This window comes from Phalacrocorax aristotelis, chromosome 22 (assembly GCF_949628215.1).
Source record: "Phalacrocorax aristotelis chromosome 22, bGulAri2.1, whole genome shotgun sequence".
Taxonomy (NCBI): domain Eukaryota; kingdom Metazoa; phylum Chordata; class Aves; order Suliformes; family Phalacrocoracidae; genus Phalacrocorax; species Phalacrocorax aristotelis.
The window spans coordinates 6594354-6614033 of NC_134297.1; the positions used below are offsets into that span (position 1 = coordinate 6594354).

The following is a 19680-nucleotide window of genomic DNA, read 5'->3' on the forward strand; positions in this document are numbered from 1 at the left end:
GGGGGTTAACTCTCTCCATCTCAACTGCCTGGCAGTACACCTCTCCCTTTTGGCACCTACGGATCCCAGCAGCGATAAGAGGCTTCCTTCCTAGCAGTTACTGCCATGCCGAGATGTAATTACTCCATTGTGCTGGGACAGCGCGTTCAAGGAAATGAACAGCATGGGAAGGGATTAGAATTGGGGGGAAAGCCTAGAAATCACAGGGTATCTGGTTATGAAAAAAAAAAAAAAACCATGAGAAAAAAAGCAACCAAAAAAATATTTGTTAGGGAAAAATATATTTTGATTTTAGGGTTCCTATCCCTGCACTGAAAAACATCCTCACGAACCTTAACTCCAGGACTTCAAAGTCTAAACCTAGTCTCTAGTTATGGATTCCTAGAGCGCAAGACAAGCAACAAGCTTTGCGGTTTTTTAATGGGTTTTTTGATTGTCATTTTAACCAAACATCACTAATTTAAGAGCGATGAATTGCAACTGTCTGCAATGTGCCACTCTTGTCAAAAAAGGAAAGCTGCTGTGCTCCAAAGATGTATGCCCCCCAACCTCCTATTCTTCAGTTTACAGTAAAACCTGATAAATCCCACCGGGAAGTACCAGACCTTGGGAAGAAAGAGGAGCGAGTTTCTCATAGGATGTTCATGCCCAACATCTAAGCTTCCATGGGATCTAGGCTTCACCAAGCCTTTTCCAAGACACATATTTGGGCCCAAATCCTGTATCACAGCCTATGTCTAATCCAACTCTTTGTTCAACTACATTTTAACTTACATAGCATAAGAAGAAACCTAAGAAAAACCTGTGGTTCACCATCCTTGCATGTATAAACTCCAGAAAAATCTCAGTCTTTGCAGAACCACAGCTGTCAAAATTTACAAAAAAAGTTGACTTTTCAACATGATTTTTTCCCCCTAGTTTTTATTTTTCATGTAGTTTGATACAGTTAACCTTTTAAGCTTTGGCTTTTTCTTTCACACCCTCTTTTTTTCACTCATTCCTTTCTTACTGCCCTTTTCCATTTTGCTGCTGAAGAAACGTGATGGAGGGAAGGGGAAGCTGAAAACCCACCCAAACACCGAATTTCTTTGTACTGGCTTGAAGTTAAATGAATACATACTTTTTTGCCCCTTGCAAAACAGGACGAAAGCCCATTCATCCTTGCTGGGACCTGGGGGAACTTAACACCTTGCAGGATGAGCTCAGTGCTTTGCAAAATTACCTAAACAGTGGGTACAATAAAAGGTGGGTCCCAGCCAGAACTCCGGATATGAGCACTTTCCATCCCTGTAGGGGAGTTCCGATTTCGACATCGGGGCTTGTTCCTTGCTGTTAGAACTGGAAGCCAAACACCCCTGAACATCAGTAAGGTTCAACCTCAAGGGCTCATGTCTCCGGTCAAGCAGTCCTAGGACAGATCTTGGTGCCTGGGAGACAGAACAAGCAATAACCTCTTAAAAAAATATAAAACTGTCTTCGGGAAGGCACTTGGAAAGCCCTTCACTGTCACTCTGTTGGTAAAGGCGAAGCCTTTTTGTGCAGACTTCCTCATTACTGCCTGCAGATAGTGGTCCACGTTGGCTACGCGTGCCTAAAGCGAGACTTGCAATGTTATCTGTGGGTCTCAGGAGCACGAAGCAAATACAGCTCACATCGACAAGAGCTGGGTGTCACTGCAGAACACACCACAGCCCCCTTTGAAGGCTGAACTCGAGCAGCCAGGCTTTCTCCATCCCAGCCTTGAAGCCTGTCCCAGCTCGGCCCAAAGCAAAGGGCAAGAGCGGCTCAATTCTTCACATTTCAGTGACAAGACCAAAAATAGGCCCAACAGAGGAAAATCTAGAAACAAGAGGAAAAGAAGCACTTGCCTACCAGCAACGGCTGCGATCAGTATGTTCAATTCTACTAGAAGTTGTAGGTCTTTTCCTCCAGCTGCAGATGTAACACAGAACAGACAAGTATGAAAAGATTTAGCCAAGAAATTATTCAATGGTTTTACCATTTCTCCCCCGCTGTTTTCCTTCCATCCAAACACGCGCATTCTGAACGTGTTTTCCGTGAACGTTCAGGAGGTGATCGGGAAAGTCAGTGAGAGTAATTCAGTGTGAGCAAGTATCAGACAGCATTGCAAGAGCTAATTTTGCACCTAAATAATCACAGTGAAAAACAAGATGCTAAAATTGCTCCTCATCCAAAAGAGGAACAAAAACATCTTCAGCGTCTTATGGACTCATTAAAAACTAGCCCAGACAGCTAGAGCATTGCATTTTTACCCAGATTGACTCATAAGCGATTAGAATGGGATTAACAACAAAAAAAAAATACCACTGGAACTGTTCCCACTGTAAAGCGGGGCTGAGTCAGAAACAATTATTTTCATCTGGAAGGTGGGAAATGTCATTTTGTAACACTTACCTCGCTCTTTGCTGGAAAACGACCAAATTTGTTTTGCTCGTGCCTTAGAAACATATCTTTAAAATTTTTTGAAATGTTGTGATTTCATGCTGGATAGCACAGAAACCCCACACACCACTTCCTATTTCAGGGCAAGGAACTCATTTTTTTCCCCGTTTCTACTCTTCGTTTCTCACTGCCATGTGAATCTATTCATATTCCTAAAATTAGACAAATCCACTGGGTGCCAAATGAGAAAAAACAAACAAAACCAAAAAAACCACAAACCCCACACGCATTATCCATTTCATGGAACACATTTTGGTTGAAGGAAAGGCTATATACTGAAATTTCGAAACGCTACGTGTAAAATACACCTCTGAAAAGTTTTTGAAAAATTTACTGGAACATCTTTCCACTTTGAACTCCGAGAAGTCAAAAAAAATCTTTCCTGCCTTCCCTGGCAGTCAGCTTTTTATGTTTCCGGAATGATCCACACACAAAATTTGATTTAGGGAACTATTCAGGCTTCCAAATAAACTAGTAGAGACTCTTGCAAAGTTTTTTTGCAATCTGATGGTGAAACTCATTAGACAAATTATTTCCAGTAAATTGCTCCCTTCACCCTCACCGAGCACTACCGCATATAAGACTTGTGGAAACACTTTATTTTGAGATAACAGTGCTGATGCTACTATCCAAGAACAACAGAGGACTATTATAGATTTCATAGACCATCTAATCTAATTCCTGTATAAACAGGCCATAGGCCTTTTTTAAATTAAGTGCCATTTCAAGGCCAATAGATACGGTTGAACTAAAGCACTGTTCTGGAAAGAAAAAGAAATACAAAAAAAGGCATCCACAGATAAAGAATGTGCAACAAGATACTGCATTGTAACTCCAGACAAGCGCCAAAATCCTGCCCCGCCACCCTTGCCCCTCACTGGCCCTGTCATGAGTATGTCAGGGCTCTGTGGAAAGAGCAAGGGTTCAAAGACAAATGAATTTTGATGCTTTTTAATGGCAGAGGAAAGACTTTGGAGCTCACAGCCTGCATTTTCAACACAGCAGGCAAGAGGAAGAGCTTTTATCCCATTTCCAACCCTCTATGCCATAGAAAGAGCTAAATGGCATGAAAAGCCTGGGATTTTCCAAGGTTCTTGCCAACCACCTTTGGTGAATTCTTTTTTTTAGGCTTAGGTGCAAACCTGTAGATGCCTTCTCAAAGCTGATCACCGTGTCTTAAGTCATCAGCAATGCCCAGTGAGTGAGCGGAGCAACGTCCCACCCCGGCTTCGTTGAAGTCAGCTCGAGTTGCGCCATGTAAGTATTACCTGATGCAGATGCATGTGCTGTTGCAGAGCTAACGCGGAGGTGGAATGAAAGTCTTCCAAACACCATTGAGCAAGAAACTGGCGGGGGGGAAGAAATCCTTTCTCCCCCCTCGACGCTCCTTGGATAAGTCACTTGAGATCTACGTGTGTAAATCATTACCACCACCCCAAAGATGGGATATTAAGAAATCATCTTCACAGGGTCACACAGACCCATTGATCGGATGTCCAGGCATAACTGCAGGAGGGGAGGTGACAGAAAATAGCTAGAACACCAGTGCTCTCACTCTGGCGTGTTCATCTGCACCCAGTGACAAGGTGGCATTAACAACACCCCTCACCTACCTTAGCAAGGTGCTACGCGGCAGCTGGCACAGCGCTTGCTGCACAGCAGCGTTACGGAAAGTCTGATGACTCCCATTTTCTCCAGGGTTTGTTAGAATAGAAAAACCTAGCCCCGAAAAGTCTCTGTCTAGCATTCTGAAAGAGAAACAACAACAACAACTGCTTTATTTATATATTTAATTTTTAATTAAAAAATAAAGGTTATCTTAATACATCTCTTGCAGCCTTTGGGCAAAATGCACCCTTAACAAAACTTTATGAAACATGATGCACATCTATTCTTGGCACACATCTTAAACGCGAACTTTCTGCAGCAACTTCTCAAATCCGTCGTTCTCCCAAAACCCTGAACACATTTAAATGTTCTTTAAAAAAAACCTACAAAACTTAGAAGTGGGCCCAAAGCAAAAATCCCAGATCCAAGCATCCCGAAGCTTTTGGAGCGGAGTCAAATCCAAACCCTCATCTCATTTGAAGTTTTATCCTGGATCACTGCAAATTCACAGACACGGCACCCAAACAACCAAGAGAGATGAAATCTCAGTGCTGACCCGGGTACGAATCTCGCTTCGGAAGCTTTGATCTTTACACTGGGCCAAAGCAATCCTATGGGTCTGAACTCCTTCCTAAAACTGTTTAAGTTGGGCCCATCCCTAACAGAAATAAGTGCTGGTTACACAACGAAATGGTGCTGTCGGAGCTCCCCATTTCTCTGCTGTCCCTGATCTGAGACCAGACCAAGCATTCCATCCATTTGCACTAGTTTAAAAGGCAAGGATAAAGTCAAGCGAACACACTGAACCCTCCAACGCAGTCGTATCACTACACGTTCGCCTCGCGCAGCATGAAAGGAGCCCTGGGCTTCTCCTTTACTTGCCAGGAGCTGTCTCTCAGGTTTCTAGACGCCGTTTTCTCTGGGAACACGTTCAGGCCTCCGTCACTATCTGCGGGAAGGCTTACGCACACCGCCGGAGGAGGGATGGCGCGTCACCACTCACACGGGACGTCTTTGCTCCACCGTGGCCCACGACGGCTGCTTCCCAAAGGCACAAAGTGACCAATCTTTAGACTTATACACAAGGTCTACATATATATATATATTTATATATATATGTACACACACACAATTACATACATATTTAAATATATATATATACACATATATATATTTGGTTTTGGTTTTTCTCTTTTCTCTTTTTTTGCTTTTCTTTTTTCCCCTTCCACTCCTTGCTTTCTCTTTTAACTTAACGGCGTAGTCTCCTCTGAGGAGGGCTCTGGTATATGTTCTGGAGACTCCTCTGCCTCCAGAGAGACTTCTGGCTTCTCCTCTGTCAATGTAGGCTCCTCGGGGGCTTGAGATCCCTCCAGCTCCTGACTCTGAGCCTGGCTGTTCATTTTCTCTTCTGCTTCGATTTCCTCTGAAGTGGGAATGGAGTTTTTCTTTGGACGGCCTTTGGGCTTCGTTGGAGCCTCCTGTCCACCCTTCAGCACCTGGAGCAAAGAGATGAACTGTCAGGATCAATCTGAACTCCACTGCTGTGAGACAGCCTCTAGAGAAGGATGAAACTTGGCTTTGCCCTCGAAGTTAATCCATTGCTTGGTCACCAGTTTGGACTCATAGAAACGCCCTGCATTCATGGAGTGAGCTCACCCATTATCTCATATAAATAAAATGAAATGCTAACATTACCGTCAAGGACACCCCAAACTCCGGAGGTGTCCAAGTCAGTTCCTATGGGAGGCCCAAAAGCAACCTATGCACACAGACCTCAGCGCTACAGACAGATTTTATGCAGAAGTTGGTTCCTTTCCTGAGTGTTGGCTTTATTCAGAGCCCAAGTAAGAACAGTCATAAACCTTAGCCAGGATTTCTTCTGACTGCCTTTCCCCCAGCCTCTTGGGCTTCTGAAATAGCCTGTTATTACTGTTACTGTTATTATTATTATTGTTGTTCTTATTGTAACCTCTGCATTGAAATACATGAGACCCCTCTCATCTGTGTAAAAGGTGGGAGTCAGCAAAACAGGTCTGTTCCTACGTTTAATTCCCTCTCCCTTCACACCATCGCTTTAGCAACCAGACGCTTCCAACCAATCCAAGCTAATCCCAAATTCGTTTCAAGTGGCAGTAACTTCTGCAGCTGTCACATGCATTCAAAGATACGGTCTAGAACTGCATCTCCTCTCCCAGACCAGAAATCATAAACATCTCCACTGGAGAATGTCACAGCATCATGGTTCCCACCAGGATTTATTGGGCAGTTGTCCTTTTTAAAAGCATTTTAACTGGAAAAGGGCCATGAAGCTGAGAATAAGTGAAAGAGGGGAAAGGAAGATATGAAAAGCAAGAATTAATGCTATTAGCTCTCAGAACTACATTGGTTTCCATGGAGCAATACAATCTTTTTTGGCTATGCACATAACCAATCCCACAAGCATTAAGATCACAGGAATGCCAAAAATGTGAGGGAGATATTTTGGTTCTTCCCTCTGTTCCGTTCTAATTTCTTTCATCCCTTTGCCATGTATACTTCCTACTGCCTGTGGTCCCTCTGGCCCACCACATATGTTGCAGTATAAACGTCTTTTTTTTTTTTTTTTTTTTAAAAAAGAGTATGTTTCTAAGCAAAGTGATCAAGAATAAAACAAAATTTGGTAGAAAAAGACACAGGTCACTGATGCTATGCTCAGCTTCCAAATCTGTTCTTTTGAAACCAGTTTTTAAGGACCACGGAGAAATGGTAACAAACCACTTACCATTTTCTTCCACTTCATCCTACGGTTCTGGTACCACGTCTTCACCTGGAGCTGAGTCAGTCCCAGTGACTGGGCTAAGTCAAGCCTGGGAGACAAGACAGACATTGAGATGAGTTCACAGTGGAGCAGAAGAGCTCAGATGCAGCCAATCCAGCACTGTAAGAGCATCCCACAGTGGGACCGCCAGAAAAGGTGGCTATTTGTCTCTCTGGTCTGTTGTTTCGAGAAAAGGTCAGACAGAAGTGGTAAACCACTGAGAGTTAATGATGTAAAGATAGATGCTGTTATGGAAGAAGCAAGAATATTTCAGTGTTTGCAGGCTACCTGTTCTCTTTTCTCCTCTGTGACCCCTGGACAAACGAGCGAGCCTAGAAGTTGCCAAAGTTTGCCTGCTGTCTTTGAAACACAGGCCTGCTGTACTCCAGCTGCTGACACCCCCTGTCTGTATATGAAGCAGAGAGCTACCGGTGCACCACATCCCTGAAAAACAGGTCTATGGGGTCCGAAGCAGACACATAAGAACCGAGATACCCAGCATCAGTCTGCCTTTCAAAGTGCTGCTCTTTGTATCATAGTTTTTCTTCACTACCTACATAATGGGGACAATAATACTTTCTCATTTCTCACGGAGTAGTAGTACATCTAAATCTATTAATTTCTTATGCATTCTGCTATTATAGGCAATTTAGGCTTATAAATGAATTTATTATTTGCGTGTTTAGCCTAAGGGGATATGCGGCAGACAGCCCATAATCCTGATTCATCCTCCACAAATCTCCAACCTGTGCAAGTTCATGTGAAACCCGTCATTATTTCTATATTAAAACCCAGGATATGAAGCAAATGCAGCTCAGAGTAACTCTTTATCCTTCCCCACAGGTGACAGCACCATGCATCTGGCAGTGTTGTCATGGAGTTGCACAAGGGACGGAGTTGGAAATCCTCAACAACGCTGGGCAAGCGCCCCACAGAGACACGTAAGTCCTGCAGGTGGGACAGCTCAAACCCAGAGCCACATGCCAAGGTGTTCTGGATTGTGTGAACTTTTGGGAAAATATTTCCCTGCCTTCGGATGGGGAAACACATTTGTCAGGGCCAAGTTTTTCATAATAAAACTTTTGTTTCAGACGGGCTCATAGGACAGTCAGACTCACTCTTAGCTTTGCAAACACCTACGTACCCCACGCCAGCTCTCTGGATTCATGCTTTCCTCCTGCATTCTGGATTCACTCTAGACCTACAGGCTTGGTTTGCCTGCTGCCTTTGCCACCGCATAATGTCTGCGAGATATCCTGTTGACTTAAAGATACTATTGCTGTTATATGAGAAGCAGAATCAAGCAGAGGCATTATCCTGTTGTACTGCTTACTCCTTTGCTACTAGCGAGCCAGGTGCTTCGGTTGCCCTCCAAGCAGTACAATCTTGTGTCTAGGCCAAAAGCTGCAGGAGTGAATTCAGATCACAACCCACCGCTTCGCCATCATGTTTCCAGCCGTGAGTTTACAGAGGGAAACGCTGCTTGACTAACTCTTGCCTTAGTGCACATGCCTTATCACACTTGGATTACCTGTAACCAGTTACCATCTCCTGCCACACACGTTAGCGTAAGCAGCATTGCCTAGAAACCCGAGGAAACAAACAGAGGGGAAGTGGTACACAGGCAGGAATTGCTCATCAGCCTCAGACACTTACAAAGCCAAGGAACAGTCAAAGCACAAAATTAACAGCCTCAAGTGCTTCATCAAATGGTGTCAACCATCTGATTATGTGAACCTCTGAGGAGTCAGTACAGGAGCATTAGGAACTCTGAAACTCTACGAGACAGCCTGGCTGTGCCCATGAAATTTGGTCTGGCTGCGAACCTTGGCTTTGGTGACAGGCAGTATGAGCGGAGAATGTCGATCTTCAAAACCAGTTTAAATATTGGGACACTGCCATCTGTGAGGTTCAAGGTCTGGTGTACCTTTCAAACCCTCTCCAGCTTCACAGACTGAATAAAAATTGGACACGTCTTTTTCCTGTAATTTAAATTTGTGGAGTAGGATTCAAAGCCTTTAAAAAAAGATAAAACCTCTCCTTAGTTTAGTTTGTCCATTTGGTACCAGCTAGTCCCCGAGAACTTGTTTTTCCTTCACAAAGACAAGGCACTTGCCTGGGCCTTCACAGGGTTGCAAGGTAGCCGTAAACCCTGTGCAACCCTCTGTTTTCGGGCTGATGGACAGGCCACCACCTTCTCATTGAGTTGCTACCCAAGTTTGCTAGATGAAAGCTAGTTCAGCAGCCAGCTGAAGCTCTCAGCTGCCATGGAGACACAGCCATCCACCACCACATCCCAGGAGGGACAAGGCTCTACTTTTTTTCCAGTGTGCAGCAGGAATGGGAAAGACAGAGAGCATTCTGCCCTGTCCCTTGCCTGTCTCTGAGCCTGCTAGAAAGCACATACATCACCACGTGGCATTTCCATTGATATAATCTATTTGTGTCACCTTTGATCCGAGGAAAAGTTAGCCTTGAAACTGAATCTGGTCATCTGCCCATGTCCTTGGCCAAAGGCAGAGGCATCTCTGTGGAGCAAGAAGGCAGCACACCGCAGCCAGGGAGCGTTTGGTGTAGGAACAGCTGAGCAGGGCCAGAGCAGCCCTTTTGCTCATTCCTTTTCCTAGTGTGAGAGGCTGACCTACCTGTCAGGGGTAGACAGATACTTCTGCTTCTGGAATTTCTTCTCTAAGCCCATCAACTGGAGCTCCGTGAAGATGGTCCTACTCCGGCGTGGCTTTTTTAACCGGGGTGCTGGCTGCTCTGCCTCCGACTCACTGCTGGCATGGGTCTCGCTGGCAGGTGTCTCTGAGCTCGAAGTCCCCGAGGAGGGCTGGGCTGGCAGCACGCGGGAGCTGGTGGCAGCTGGGACGAGGTGAGGGACCACGGAGGGCTGCCTGGTGATGACGGAGATGAGAGGGTATGCCCTCAGAGAAGGGGACCCTGGCAGGGAAGGAAGCAGAGGTGGATAAAGGCCAGTTCAGTGGCAATATGGTTAAGTAATGGGAGCACTGGAGAGAGTAAGGAGAGAGGAATACCTTCCCTGGCTCTGCCATTCACTTGTTAAATGACCACAAGCAAGTCAACTCCCTCTCTGGACCTGCTCCTTCTCCCAGATTGCAGGTGTTTAGCTTTCCTCGGGCTGTGAGTCTTGACGTTCATTTCCCTAGCACAGGGAAAGGAGGGCCTGCGTTTCCATTGCCTTTTTTTAGGAGCTATTATAATACACGCCATTGAAGCCATTTGTCTAATTACCACAAGAGATTAAACTCTGCAAATGAAGAAATGTCCCCATTCATGCCGCTCTGCTTCTCCACAGACACTAGGACAGGGTTACCTGGAGATGGCCACTTAATCTCCCTTTACAGGCGACAGACAATGAGTTCCAGTCAAAATTCACCTCATCCTCTAGTAGGTACCTGAAAGAGTCAGATGAATCACACTTTCATCCTCCACTGTCTATACTGACCCCGTTGACTACACAGGCAGATGAGGATGAATAGATCGGAAGCAGAGTTCTTCACCAGCTCTTAACTCTACATCGTATACCAACCAGTTGATACCAGCCCTAAAAAACACCCCACAGTTCTGCTCCAACCCTTTCAGGTCAGGGCCAGCCTGGGATGACAAATCTAAACATTCCCAAACACTAGAGGAAGTTCTGATTCACATCAGACCTTCTGAATTTACAGCTATAGACAGATTTATGCTCAGCCTTAGCCCCAGGAAATCCAACGTTCCTTTAAAATTTGGGCAGGGAAACAGGGCCACGTACGGGAAGCGTACACTCGTTGCAAGATCGCACTCCATACAGCTCTGCAATCAACGTGCAGAGTCTTGGGCAAGTCACTTTCTTGCTCTGTACCTCAGTTTACCTCATTTGCAAAATGGAAACAATCCTCCTTTCCTACTTCACTGGTGGTAAAACATGGATTAAAGTTTAATGTACATAAAGTATTCTGAGATCTTTTGATAAATGGCACTGCGGAAAGGAACACATCACACCAGCAAGCCTGATTGTGAAACTCTTCATATGAATCACCACTAATGAAAACAATTATCTGTAGACCTCAATGAGTCTATTTCGGTGAGTAACTCGTTGCAGTGGAATAAAGGAGTTGCCAGCCTGGCCTGCTGATGACCCATATTCCCTACCCTCCTCCCCTGAGCTGCGATCGCATAAATCAGGTCCCAGGTAAGCTGCAGTGCACAGAGTACATAAAAGAATCGCGCAGCTTGTTGATCATCGCTTCTCTCTGCAACCACTGCAAGTTGTGCAAAATCCAGCCACTTACAAAGCAAGCTTGCAAAACTATTTCCAAAACACTATAAATCCCAACACACTGGGGTTTAAGCAAGACTGTGACTACAGACTGGGCTTAGGCAGACTGGGACTTAAGAGTTGTTTTCTCCTCCACATCTCTGCAACACTAAAGATCAAAATATTGCCATTAAATTAAAATTATTCCACTTAAACCACCAAGGAGTACTTCAGGGATGAGATCAGAATTGCCAAGCCAACCCTTAGCTTGTGTAAAGGGTTATCTACCTTTCCTTTCTGTGGGTTTTTTTCAGCTGAAGACCATGACAACATCACCAAGTAACCTGGCAGAAATTCTGCCTTGATTTACAACCTCAGTGGCTATTCAAAGACCATAAATTAGGGTAGACCGCGCTGCTGTCCTTTGCTTTAAACTACTAATTCTGCCCTCACGGATATTTATGCACGCACTGACACCAGGCAGCTGCACAGAAGGTAAAACACATCCTGCTCCCGTAGTCTATAGCCTCCTCCCAGTAGCCACTACAGCTAGTTTCTGCCATCGTGGGATGGTAAAAGCAACGCTGACCCACGAACGGAACAGGCAACTTCCTCTGTTTCAGCCAAATTTGCCAAAAAGAATCAGCCCTTCTTCCCTTCTTGTAGGGCACCTCCCTTGCAAGGGCCCTGTGCAGGAAGCCTGAAGCCACCTCCACCCTAAGAGACGTTCCTGGGTGAGCGATGAGGTGTGCTGGTGGTCCGCATCTGGCAGCAGTCCTGGGACGTGGCCCTTCTGCACTGCTGCTCTTGCTCACGGAGGCTATAAAAGAGACTTCAGGGATCTCAGTCCCAACCTGCTCCGAATAAGGAGGCTGAAAACCGATGCTTTAGCTTGCACACCATACAGGAGTGGGTCCAGCCTTATTATATGCCCTTACCCTGCTGTTTGGGGGTCCTGGTTCAAACCTTCCCAGCACACAGCTCCTGCTCCCCTGCAGGTTCACTTGCCAAGCCTTATCTCACAGCCTGAAACCCCATTCCTGTCCTTGCACATGGGTGGCTTTTGGCACCACATCACCGGTTAATTGATACTTTTACCCTTGTACCCCTGTATATTTCCAGCAGGGCTCTCCATATACCACAAGGTTACTAAGGAGTAATAAATCACCAGAGCTCAGAAACCCCTGCAAGGCTCCAAGTGACTGAAACCTCTGGACAAAAGTATTTTTACAAGGAACTCTCTCCAAGGGAGGTCAGAAAAAGGTATTTGATATCAGAGCAATCGGGGGTATTTGCTTTCCCGTATGGCACGGTAGCAGCACGTGGGACAGCTTGGACTGGGGGGAGGCTAGCTACAATGGTCCCAGAGCTTAAGATCTGCCTCCATCAAAGAGGGGAAAGTCTCTTCAGGCTATTTTTCTAATAATCAGGTAGGATCAGGAATAAAAGAACTGCTTTCCTCCTTCCAAGATCAGCAGCGAGAACTTGGCTATTTTTGCAGGCTAAAACAGTGGTTGGTTATTAGAGAAGCAGCTGACGCTGGAGTTGTTCAGGTCCACGTTTTCAAGTGCTGAGCACCTGAATGAGGGGATACATTTTCCGAAATGTTCAGCAGCCAGCAGCTGTGACCTGGGCAAATGCTCAGAAAAGCTCAGCACATGCTTATTTTTGGTGCCCGCGTCAGGACACGTATTTACTTACTGCACTTCTGAAACCGCTGTTCTACTTCTGTGCAAGTAGTGGTTTGCAACTGCTGAGTTGCTTCGAGCTCCAGGTGGCGAACAGATTTGTGAGGCTGTTGACACCAAGCGTCTTATATGAATTTATCATTTGTGCTCATAAGAGAAGCCTTTGCTTACGGTTTGACACCAACAGTTGCGACAGTGCTTTTAGAAACCATCATAAATAATGAAAGCATCTGCTGATGTTCAGCCCGGCCGCATACAAGACTTCTCAGCTTTCTGCCCTCAGCCTGATGAGGACACAAGATGGTTAGGGCATGGAGTAAGGACAGCATTTAGAGAAAGACGTGGGGTTCAAGGCTGCAGATATTTTCTGGGGGCAATATTTTCTGGGCTGGAAAGGGGGCAATGCTTTAGCAGTCAATATCCTTGCGAATAGAGTAAACCAGAAACAGCTAGCCTCTGCACTGCACTAGCTAGCTTCTAGATCACAAAGGAAAAAGCCTAAGTTTGGTGTCCTGTTCTGGATCTAGTTATCCCAAAGTTCAAAGGCAGCTGAAGTGGAGCCAGTCCATCGTCTCTAGGTACACTATTAACACGACTCCCCTTAAACCATCCGTACAGTCCTTGCCTTGATAAAGTCTTGGCTTCCAAACACTATGAAATCTGAGGCTAGATCTAAATTTCACATCCTCCAGAGTTCAAAGGTATTTCTAGACTGACATGGTATTGTAAGAATGGAATAATTTCTTAATCTTTAACAAATTAAATGCTGGCAAGCTGCTCCCGTCTGCTCAGCACTGTTGTGACATGCTCTGTCTCCCAAAATGGGAAGGGATGGAAATGAAGCGCTCTTCCTTTCCGTACCTGCCTTTCAGAACAGTTTCAGCCGAACACATACTTCCCTGCATTGTTGTCCAAGCACCTTTTCCAATCCTGACCCACTGGCCTTTTGCACTTGAAAACCAAAAAGCATAAACGAGAAAAAAAATGAGGAATTAGTTTGTGACCCTGGCAACAAACCTCAAGTGTTTTATTGTCTGCATCTGAAACAATCAAGAGGCAGCACAGTCCGGTGGTGAAGCTGCCAGTGGTTTAGGACTCAGGAGGTCTCAATGCTTTTCACAGGGAGAGCAATCGCTTACTGTGTGGTTTTATACAGAGAAGTCCCAGTTTTATCTGTTAGAATAGTCTTAATCACCCCAAAGTCTAGGGTCGTCTCAGGCTCACTTTGCTGCTGAATACTTCTCAAATACTTGGGAAGCATTAGCATAATCCGTACTTCGTACCATGCCCAACTGAGGGAGCAGTGCTTCAGCACCAGAAGTTTCCCTGTAGTTATTGTTTAAGCATTTGAATAGTCTCAATTTCAAGCAACAAGAAAGCTCTTATTTCTGTCCATCTCCATACAGCTAACATCTGGCCACTCAGTTGCTAAAATGAACCAAGAGCTAAAAATAAAAAGAACATTGGATCTGCAGAGTGTTTTCCAAGGATCTGAAAACATTTTGCTTTGCTATTTAAATCCGGCCACGCTGGCAGCCGCTCTACAGGGAATAACAGACCTGCCCCTTGCACAATGCACTGACCACACCACCCTGAAATGAATGGGCTTACTCAAGCCACGCAGGTCTAGAAGAACCCTGGACTCTGTCGTAGAAACGTATCATGATCTAACGTATCCAAAGATATTTTTTTCTCACTTCTTTTCCTTTTCAGCAGTAACACCAAGAAGGACGGAGAATTCATCCCACCTTCTCCAGAAGGTTTCAGTCAGGAAAGTCAGTCTTTACTAGCCAAAACAAGCTAATACCCCAGGCGTAAATCTGCAGCGTGTCGGCCTGTTGCTCCCTCTTAGCCCAGGTGTGAAGGCAAGGGGCCTCACCGCACTGGCTCCAGCTCCATGAGCAGGAATTGGGAACACTTGCTTTTCATCGCACCAACCTGAAGTCAGCTCCGCTCGGCTGCTGGGGCATTTCCATTAAATTTGATGCAATAGGTACATCACCACTGCAACAGATCACGTTGCAAAGGTTTTAATTAAAAATAAATAATTCAAATTTTCCCCCTTCTTTTTCCCCCTCCCTCCTCCGTGGCTTACTTTCAACCCCAGCAGACACAGACTAGAGAGAAAAGGGAAAGCACTAATTAATTGCACTGTTTGACCGCCGGCAATGGCAGAACAGTTTCCCTCCTAGGCAAACTCAGCTAATTCTGTTTTGGAAAGAAAGAGGAAGGAAAGATTTATGGATCATCTCCTCTTGGCAGGTCAGCCCTGCTCGGAGGCAGAATGAAATCTCACTCGGAATGGGCTGCAGTGAAAGGTAAATAATAAAAGCAAATGAACTTACGACTCAGGAAGGTCCATAAATCTGCCATCTCCCGAATGTCAAAACAAAAGGGAACCAAGAAGAAGTAGAGTTCGTTTAGGAGAGAACTTCATTTTGCCAAAGGAGCGGGCAGCCTACTGAAAGGAAGAAGCAAGCCCCGAGTGAAGCAAAGAAAGCAAAAGAAGCAAGGAAACATTGAGAATAAGTTGAACCATACACAGTTTTTTCAGTGGGGGGGCATTACATCTACTTTTTCCACCACAGATCCCCAAAAGGTGAGAATTGCCAGCCATGCCATTCCCACGGACTTCACCACTGGAGCCAGAGCTGAGCGTGGAGCTGGTACAAGCCAGAAACTCAACATGGCCCAGGAGCCAACTGGTTGAAGACAACAGCCAGATACCCGCTGTGTACCCCAGGACACAGGATGTCCTCTCAGGTCTGTGTGGGCTCCTCTGTGGTTGTTAGAGCTAGCTGAAGGCTGACCAGGAACCTAACATGACTCTTACGCAAGGGCTGTGCTCCTTCTGCTTAGCTTCCTCAGCCAGCATGTGCCACACGGACCTGCAGCATCTCTCTTGTCCACCAGAAACCCCACTGAGGGCAGTAAAGCAATTCTCGCTCTCAGGTTAGACCTTACCCCACCTGGTTTTGCTGATATTGGATTTAAGCCTTCTCTGCTCCACCTATACCAGGCTCAGGCACCGAGCAGCCCCCAGACATGGGGGCCTCTTCCTGCATGTCCTTGCCTCCCCTTTGCTGCCCCCCAGCACCCTGAACATGGGACCAGTGTCTCCCCAGGCCTGTCTTTCCTGGAAAGGCGACTTTCCCTCACCAGGCAGGACTTGTCTCAGCCTACATCCAGCACGGCATCGCTGCGCAGCCATGCTGCCAGCTCCCTTGCTGGGCACACCTGTCATGAAAGCAATCACGCAGCCGGTCAAGGCAAGGCAGCAGGCAAGAGGCGGTGGGACAAGGGGCACGCACACGGACTCCCCCTCTGCCTGTGCTCTTGTCAGCAGAGCTGTACCCTTGAGCTGGCAGTTTACCACCAACTAAGCTCCTCCCCAGCAAGATTTCTTCTTGTCTCTTCACCGTGCTTATGCTGTATATTTACAGGCACTGCCATACCAAGACACCTCGCTTATTTGCAACCGCATTATATCACCCAATAACACACAAAAATCTGAAGCCACCCTGTAGGTAAAAAAACCTGCACTCATCTATTCTTAATGTTTTCCTTAAGCTCTGCTTTATGATTATTAACTGTTAGAAGGCAGCTTGCATCAGGTTCTTCCTGAGATCAGTGCTGTGCTCCACCAACCGCCTTGATAAGGACGTAAAGGCAAAAGCAAAGAGAAGAACAGCAATGGGCTGCGCATATACCAGGTAAATTCATCTCCCCTTAGGAACAAGCGCTTAGGAGAGGGTTGAGTGGAAACAACCAGGACCCCCAGCCTCCTTGCAAACAGCCCAAGATGCAGCCCTTTCCTAGATGCCCACGAATGCTTGAATCCAGAGTTAAAAAAATGACCTGGATGATGTTTACACTATGCAGCATGGTTCTGCGCACAGATCCCTCAGCCATCTCTAGAATGGGAAGCAGCATAGCCATGCCAGGCTATGATTACACCTGAGCTAATTATGGCCTGAACAGAGGTGGGCTAATTAGGTTGTGAACGTTGTGTTGACAGCTTGACAGCTTCCAAGACATGAGTCGGTGTATTTGCATGGTGCAGCCCTTGCAACATGTTGACACAGATGGTCTTTCAGAGCTAGCTACCCCTCTTGTGTCTTCTCCTAATGGGCTGGAAGTCCAGGCATAGCCACGAGATCTTCCTGAAGGTGTCCCCTGCACAAGTCAACTGAGCCTCAAGCCCAGAGGTGGTACCTAAGTATGGACTTAAATGTTTTTAGCAACCCTGTCAAACAAAGCTTGGCCAGAGAGATGCTGACAGATAATTTGTCAGGAATCGTTCATATCAACCAGTTCAGACATTGATTCTCTTCTCATTCTTTCCAGTCTTACTGTAAGACAACTCTACAGAGCCTACCACTCTTTGAATGTTGAAATAGCTGGAAAACCTGCATGCAATCCTCAGACCCTTTAAAAGTGCCATATCTCAATGCTATAATCAGATCCTTCTGTGGCTATTAGATATTCAACAGGAATTCTGGACCTGGGAATGCTTGAGAATGCTCTTTATTGCCGTTCCTCTTCTCCAGCATCTCCGCACCTAAGAGCTCGGTCACGTAACTGAGAGCTAGCCCTGTTTGGAGAGAGGAGATTTTTCTTTATTTGTTTTTATTTCTCTTTTTCTACTAGCTCACTTTTTCTCTGGTTACATGTGGAAACCAGTCGTAGCTAAGCAAGAGCCAAAGTCTGTGCACGTGAGCAGAGGTGAAGGGCACTTCTGGGACATTTTGAAAGCTTCCAAAAATAGTCCCAAGACTCAGCCCAAATGCCCAGAGCCAAAATTTCCATGGGAATCATGAGCGTCACAGAGGCAGTCAATCCTGAAAAATAAAGCCTGAAATCTAAGTGCAGAACTGGAGCATGAAGAGACACTGGTGGTGCTCCACAATAGCGCTGAGCAAGGTTCCTTAGAGCAAAGTCTAACTGTTCATCATCAAAGGTTGCGGGCAGAGTTCACACCATATTCTATTACCACACTTCAACACAAGGAGCCCTAGTAGCCCAACAAGGACCACAAGTCTTGCAAAAATTAAATGCAACACAGCTACACAGCAAAATGTCTGCTTGGGAGCAAATGGCTTCTCTCCTTTGTGGGAGAATCCAGAGCCAACTGATGTCCATGACAAAATGCCCATCAGCTTCAGTGGAGCCAGGATTTCACCTGCATGTGTCCACAGGAGGAAAAGAAAAAACAGAAATTAAAGTTAGTGCAGCTAATTTTAGCGCAGCAAAACCAAACCTTTTTAGGGCATTCTGACTGTAAGCCAATTCTTCAGGAGTCTATACCTTCTGTGATGAGCCAAGTGTAAGTGGGGGGAAAAAAGTGGCGCATTTCAAATGGCAATTTTTGACAACAGCTTCTTAGGTGGGGGAAAATCAGGGCTCATCCAGGAGTCCTATTTTACCTTCCCTAGGCACATTAGAGAACTCTCACTTTTCAACCACATTTTTTTGAGGGAGCAGGTTTTCAGCTAAGTCGGCTGCAAACAAAACCCCTTATGTCTGTATACGTTAACTTCTATAATAATCAATATAACATATTACATCTCTCATCATGCAACTACCTGTCCAGCTAACCAGAGGTGAGTGGAGCTGGACACAAGCTGCAGCTGCTGTCCCCCAAGCTGTGGGGCACTTAGATCTGCGGTCAAGTTTAGCCTGATTTCAAAGCCACAAGTGAAATTTCCTCAGTACCTGGAGCTGCAAGATCCAGGTTTTCTGTTTCAAGCCTGTCCCCATCAGCAATTTATCAACGTAATGTTTCTGTATAACTTCTACATAATAACAGTAATTAATAAGTTGGGATGCATCAGAGGCATGCATGCCGGAGGCCTTCCCAAAAACTAACCAGAAAGATAATTAATCCTTACTTAATAATGACATTTATATTGTGCTTTCTTACATGTTCAAGGCACTGTACACACAGTAAGTAATTGGCCTTGAAAAAATGACGAGCCTCCCTGAACGAGAACTTGTCTCACTCCCTGCTGCCACTGGCAGATGTATAATACCCTGCCTTAGACAGGACTGGATGTGGGGCGATCACCTATCTTACAAACATAATCCAAAAATCCACCTACAGCATCAGTGTCCCCAGGGATGCCAGATCCCTGAAGGACGGCACCAGGGTTCTTCTGGCAGGGTTGGCGATAACCATTATAACAAGCTGGCTTTGTTCGGGGGCCCTGCTGGTGGGGGAGGAGGTAGGAATGCATTGAACCTGGAGTCGAAAGACCTGGCTGTGCTGCTGGCCTGGGGCTAGTCCCTCCGCCGTGATTTCCTGCCATCACAGGATGGCAATGCTTAGCTGCTGACTTTTTTCTCCATTGCTGGAAAGACAAAAGCAAGCACCACCTGGGTGCTATAGGTTGTTCTTGCACACAGAGGCCTTTCTTCCAGGCTGTCTCTCAAACAGGGGAGTCTGCCAGGACCTTGTCAGATCCTCAACGAAGACGAAAATTTATATATAAAGATTTTTTTTTTTAAAGAAGCATTTAAAGAATCCATTTGGCCAGCACTCAAGAAGTCTTTGAGGCCTTGCCTCAAATCCACACTCTTCAGGCAAACTGAGCATGGCTCAGAGAGGTTCTGCTCCTTGTCTGAGGCTACAGAAAAGTGATTCTGTCTGGGATTCCTCTTCTTTAGCAGATGAGCCCTTTAAATCCTACTCGGTGGGAAGGGAGGTGCTCTGAACCCAAGCAGACCTGTTCTAATAGCTCCTATTAGGCTATATGGGCCCAAGGCCATCATGGCTGGAAACAGCTCCAAACGGACTGTGGGTTTGGACATGAACCTTCATTCCAGGCCCTTACTGTTCAGGCTCTGAGGGAGTTTTAAGACCA

The 19680-nt window shown here is 45.8% G+C and overlaps 1 protein-coding gene across 2 annotated transcripts in view; it reads right to left on the bottom strand.

Moving 5' to 3' along the window:
- Positions 1-4239: 4239 nt before the first annotated feature.
- The window catches only part of BARX2 (BARX homeobox 2), a 36328-nt gene continuing 20887 nt past the window's right edge, over positions 4240-19680 (bottom strand). For both annotated transcript variants that reach the window (XM_075116405.1, XM_075116406.1), the window contains 3 exons: positions 9514-9811; positions 6833-6917; positions 4240-5567 (listed from right to left, as the gene is read on the bottom strand). In XM_075116405.1, coding sequence (XP_074972506.1) covers positions 5316-5567; positions 6833-6917; positions 9514-9811 — 635 coding nt within the window. In that variant the 3' untranslated portion in view covers positions 4240-5315. The remainder of the gene's footprint in view (positions 5568-6832; positions 6918-9513; positions 9812-19680) is intronic.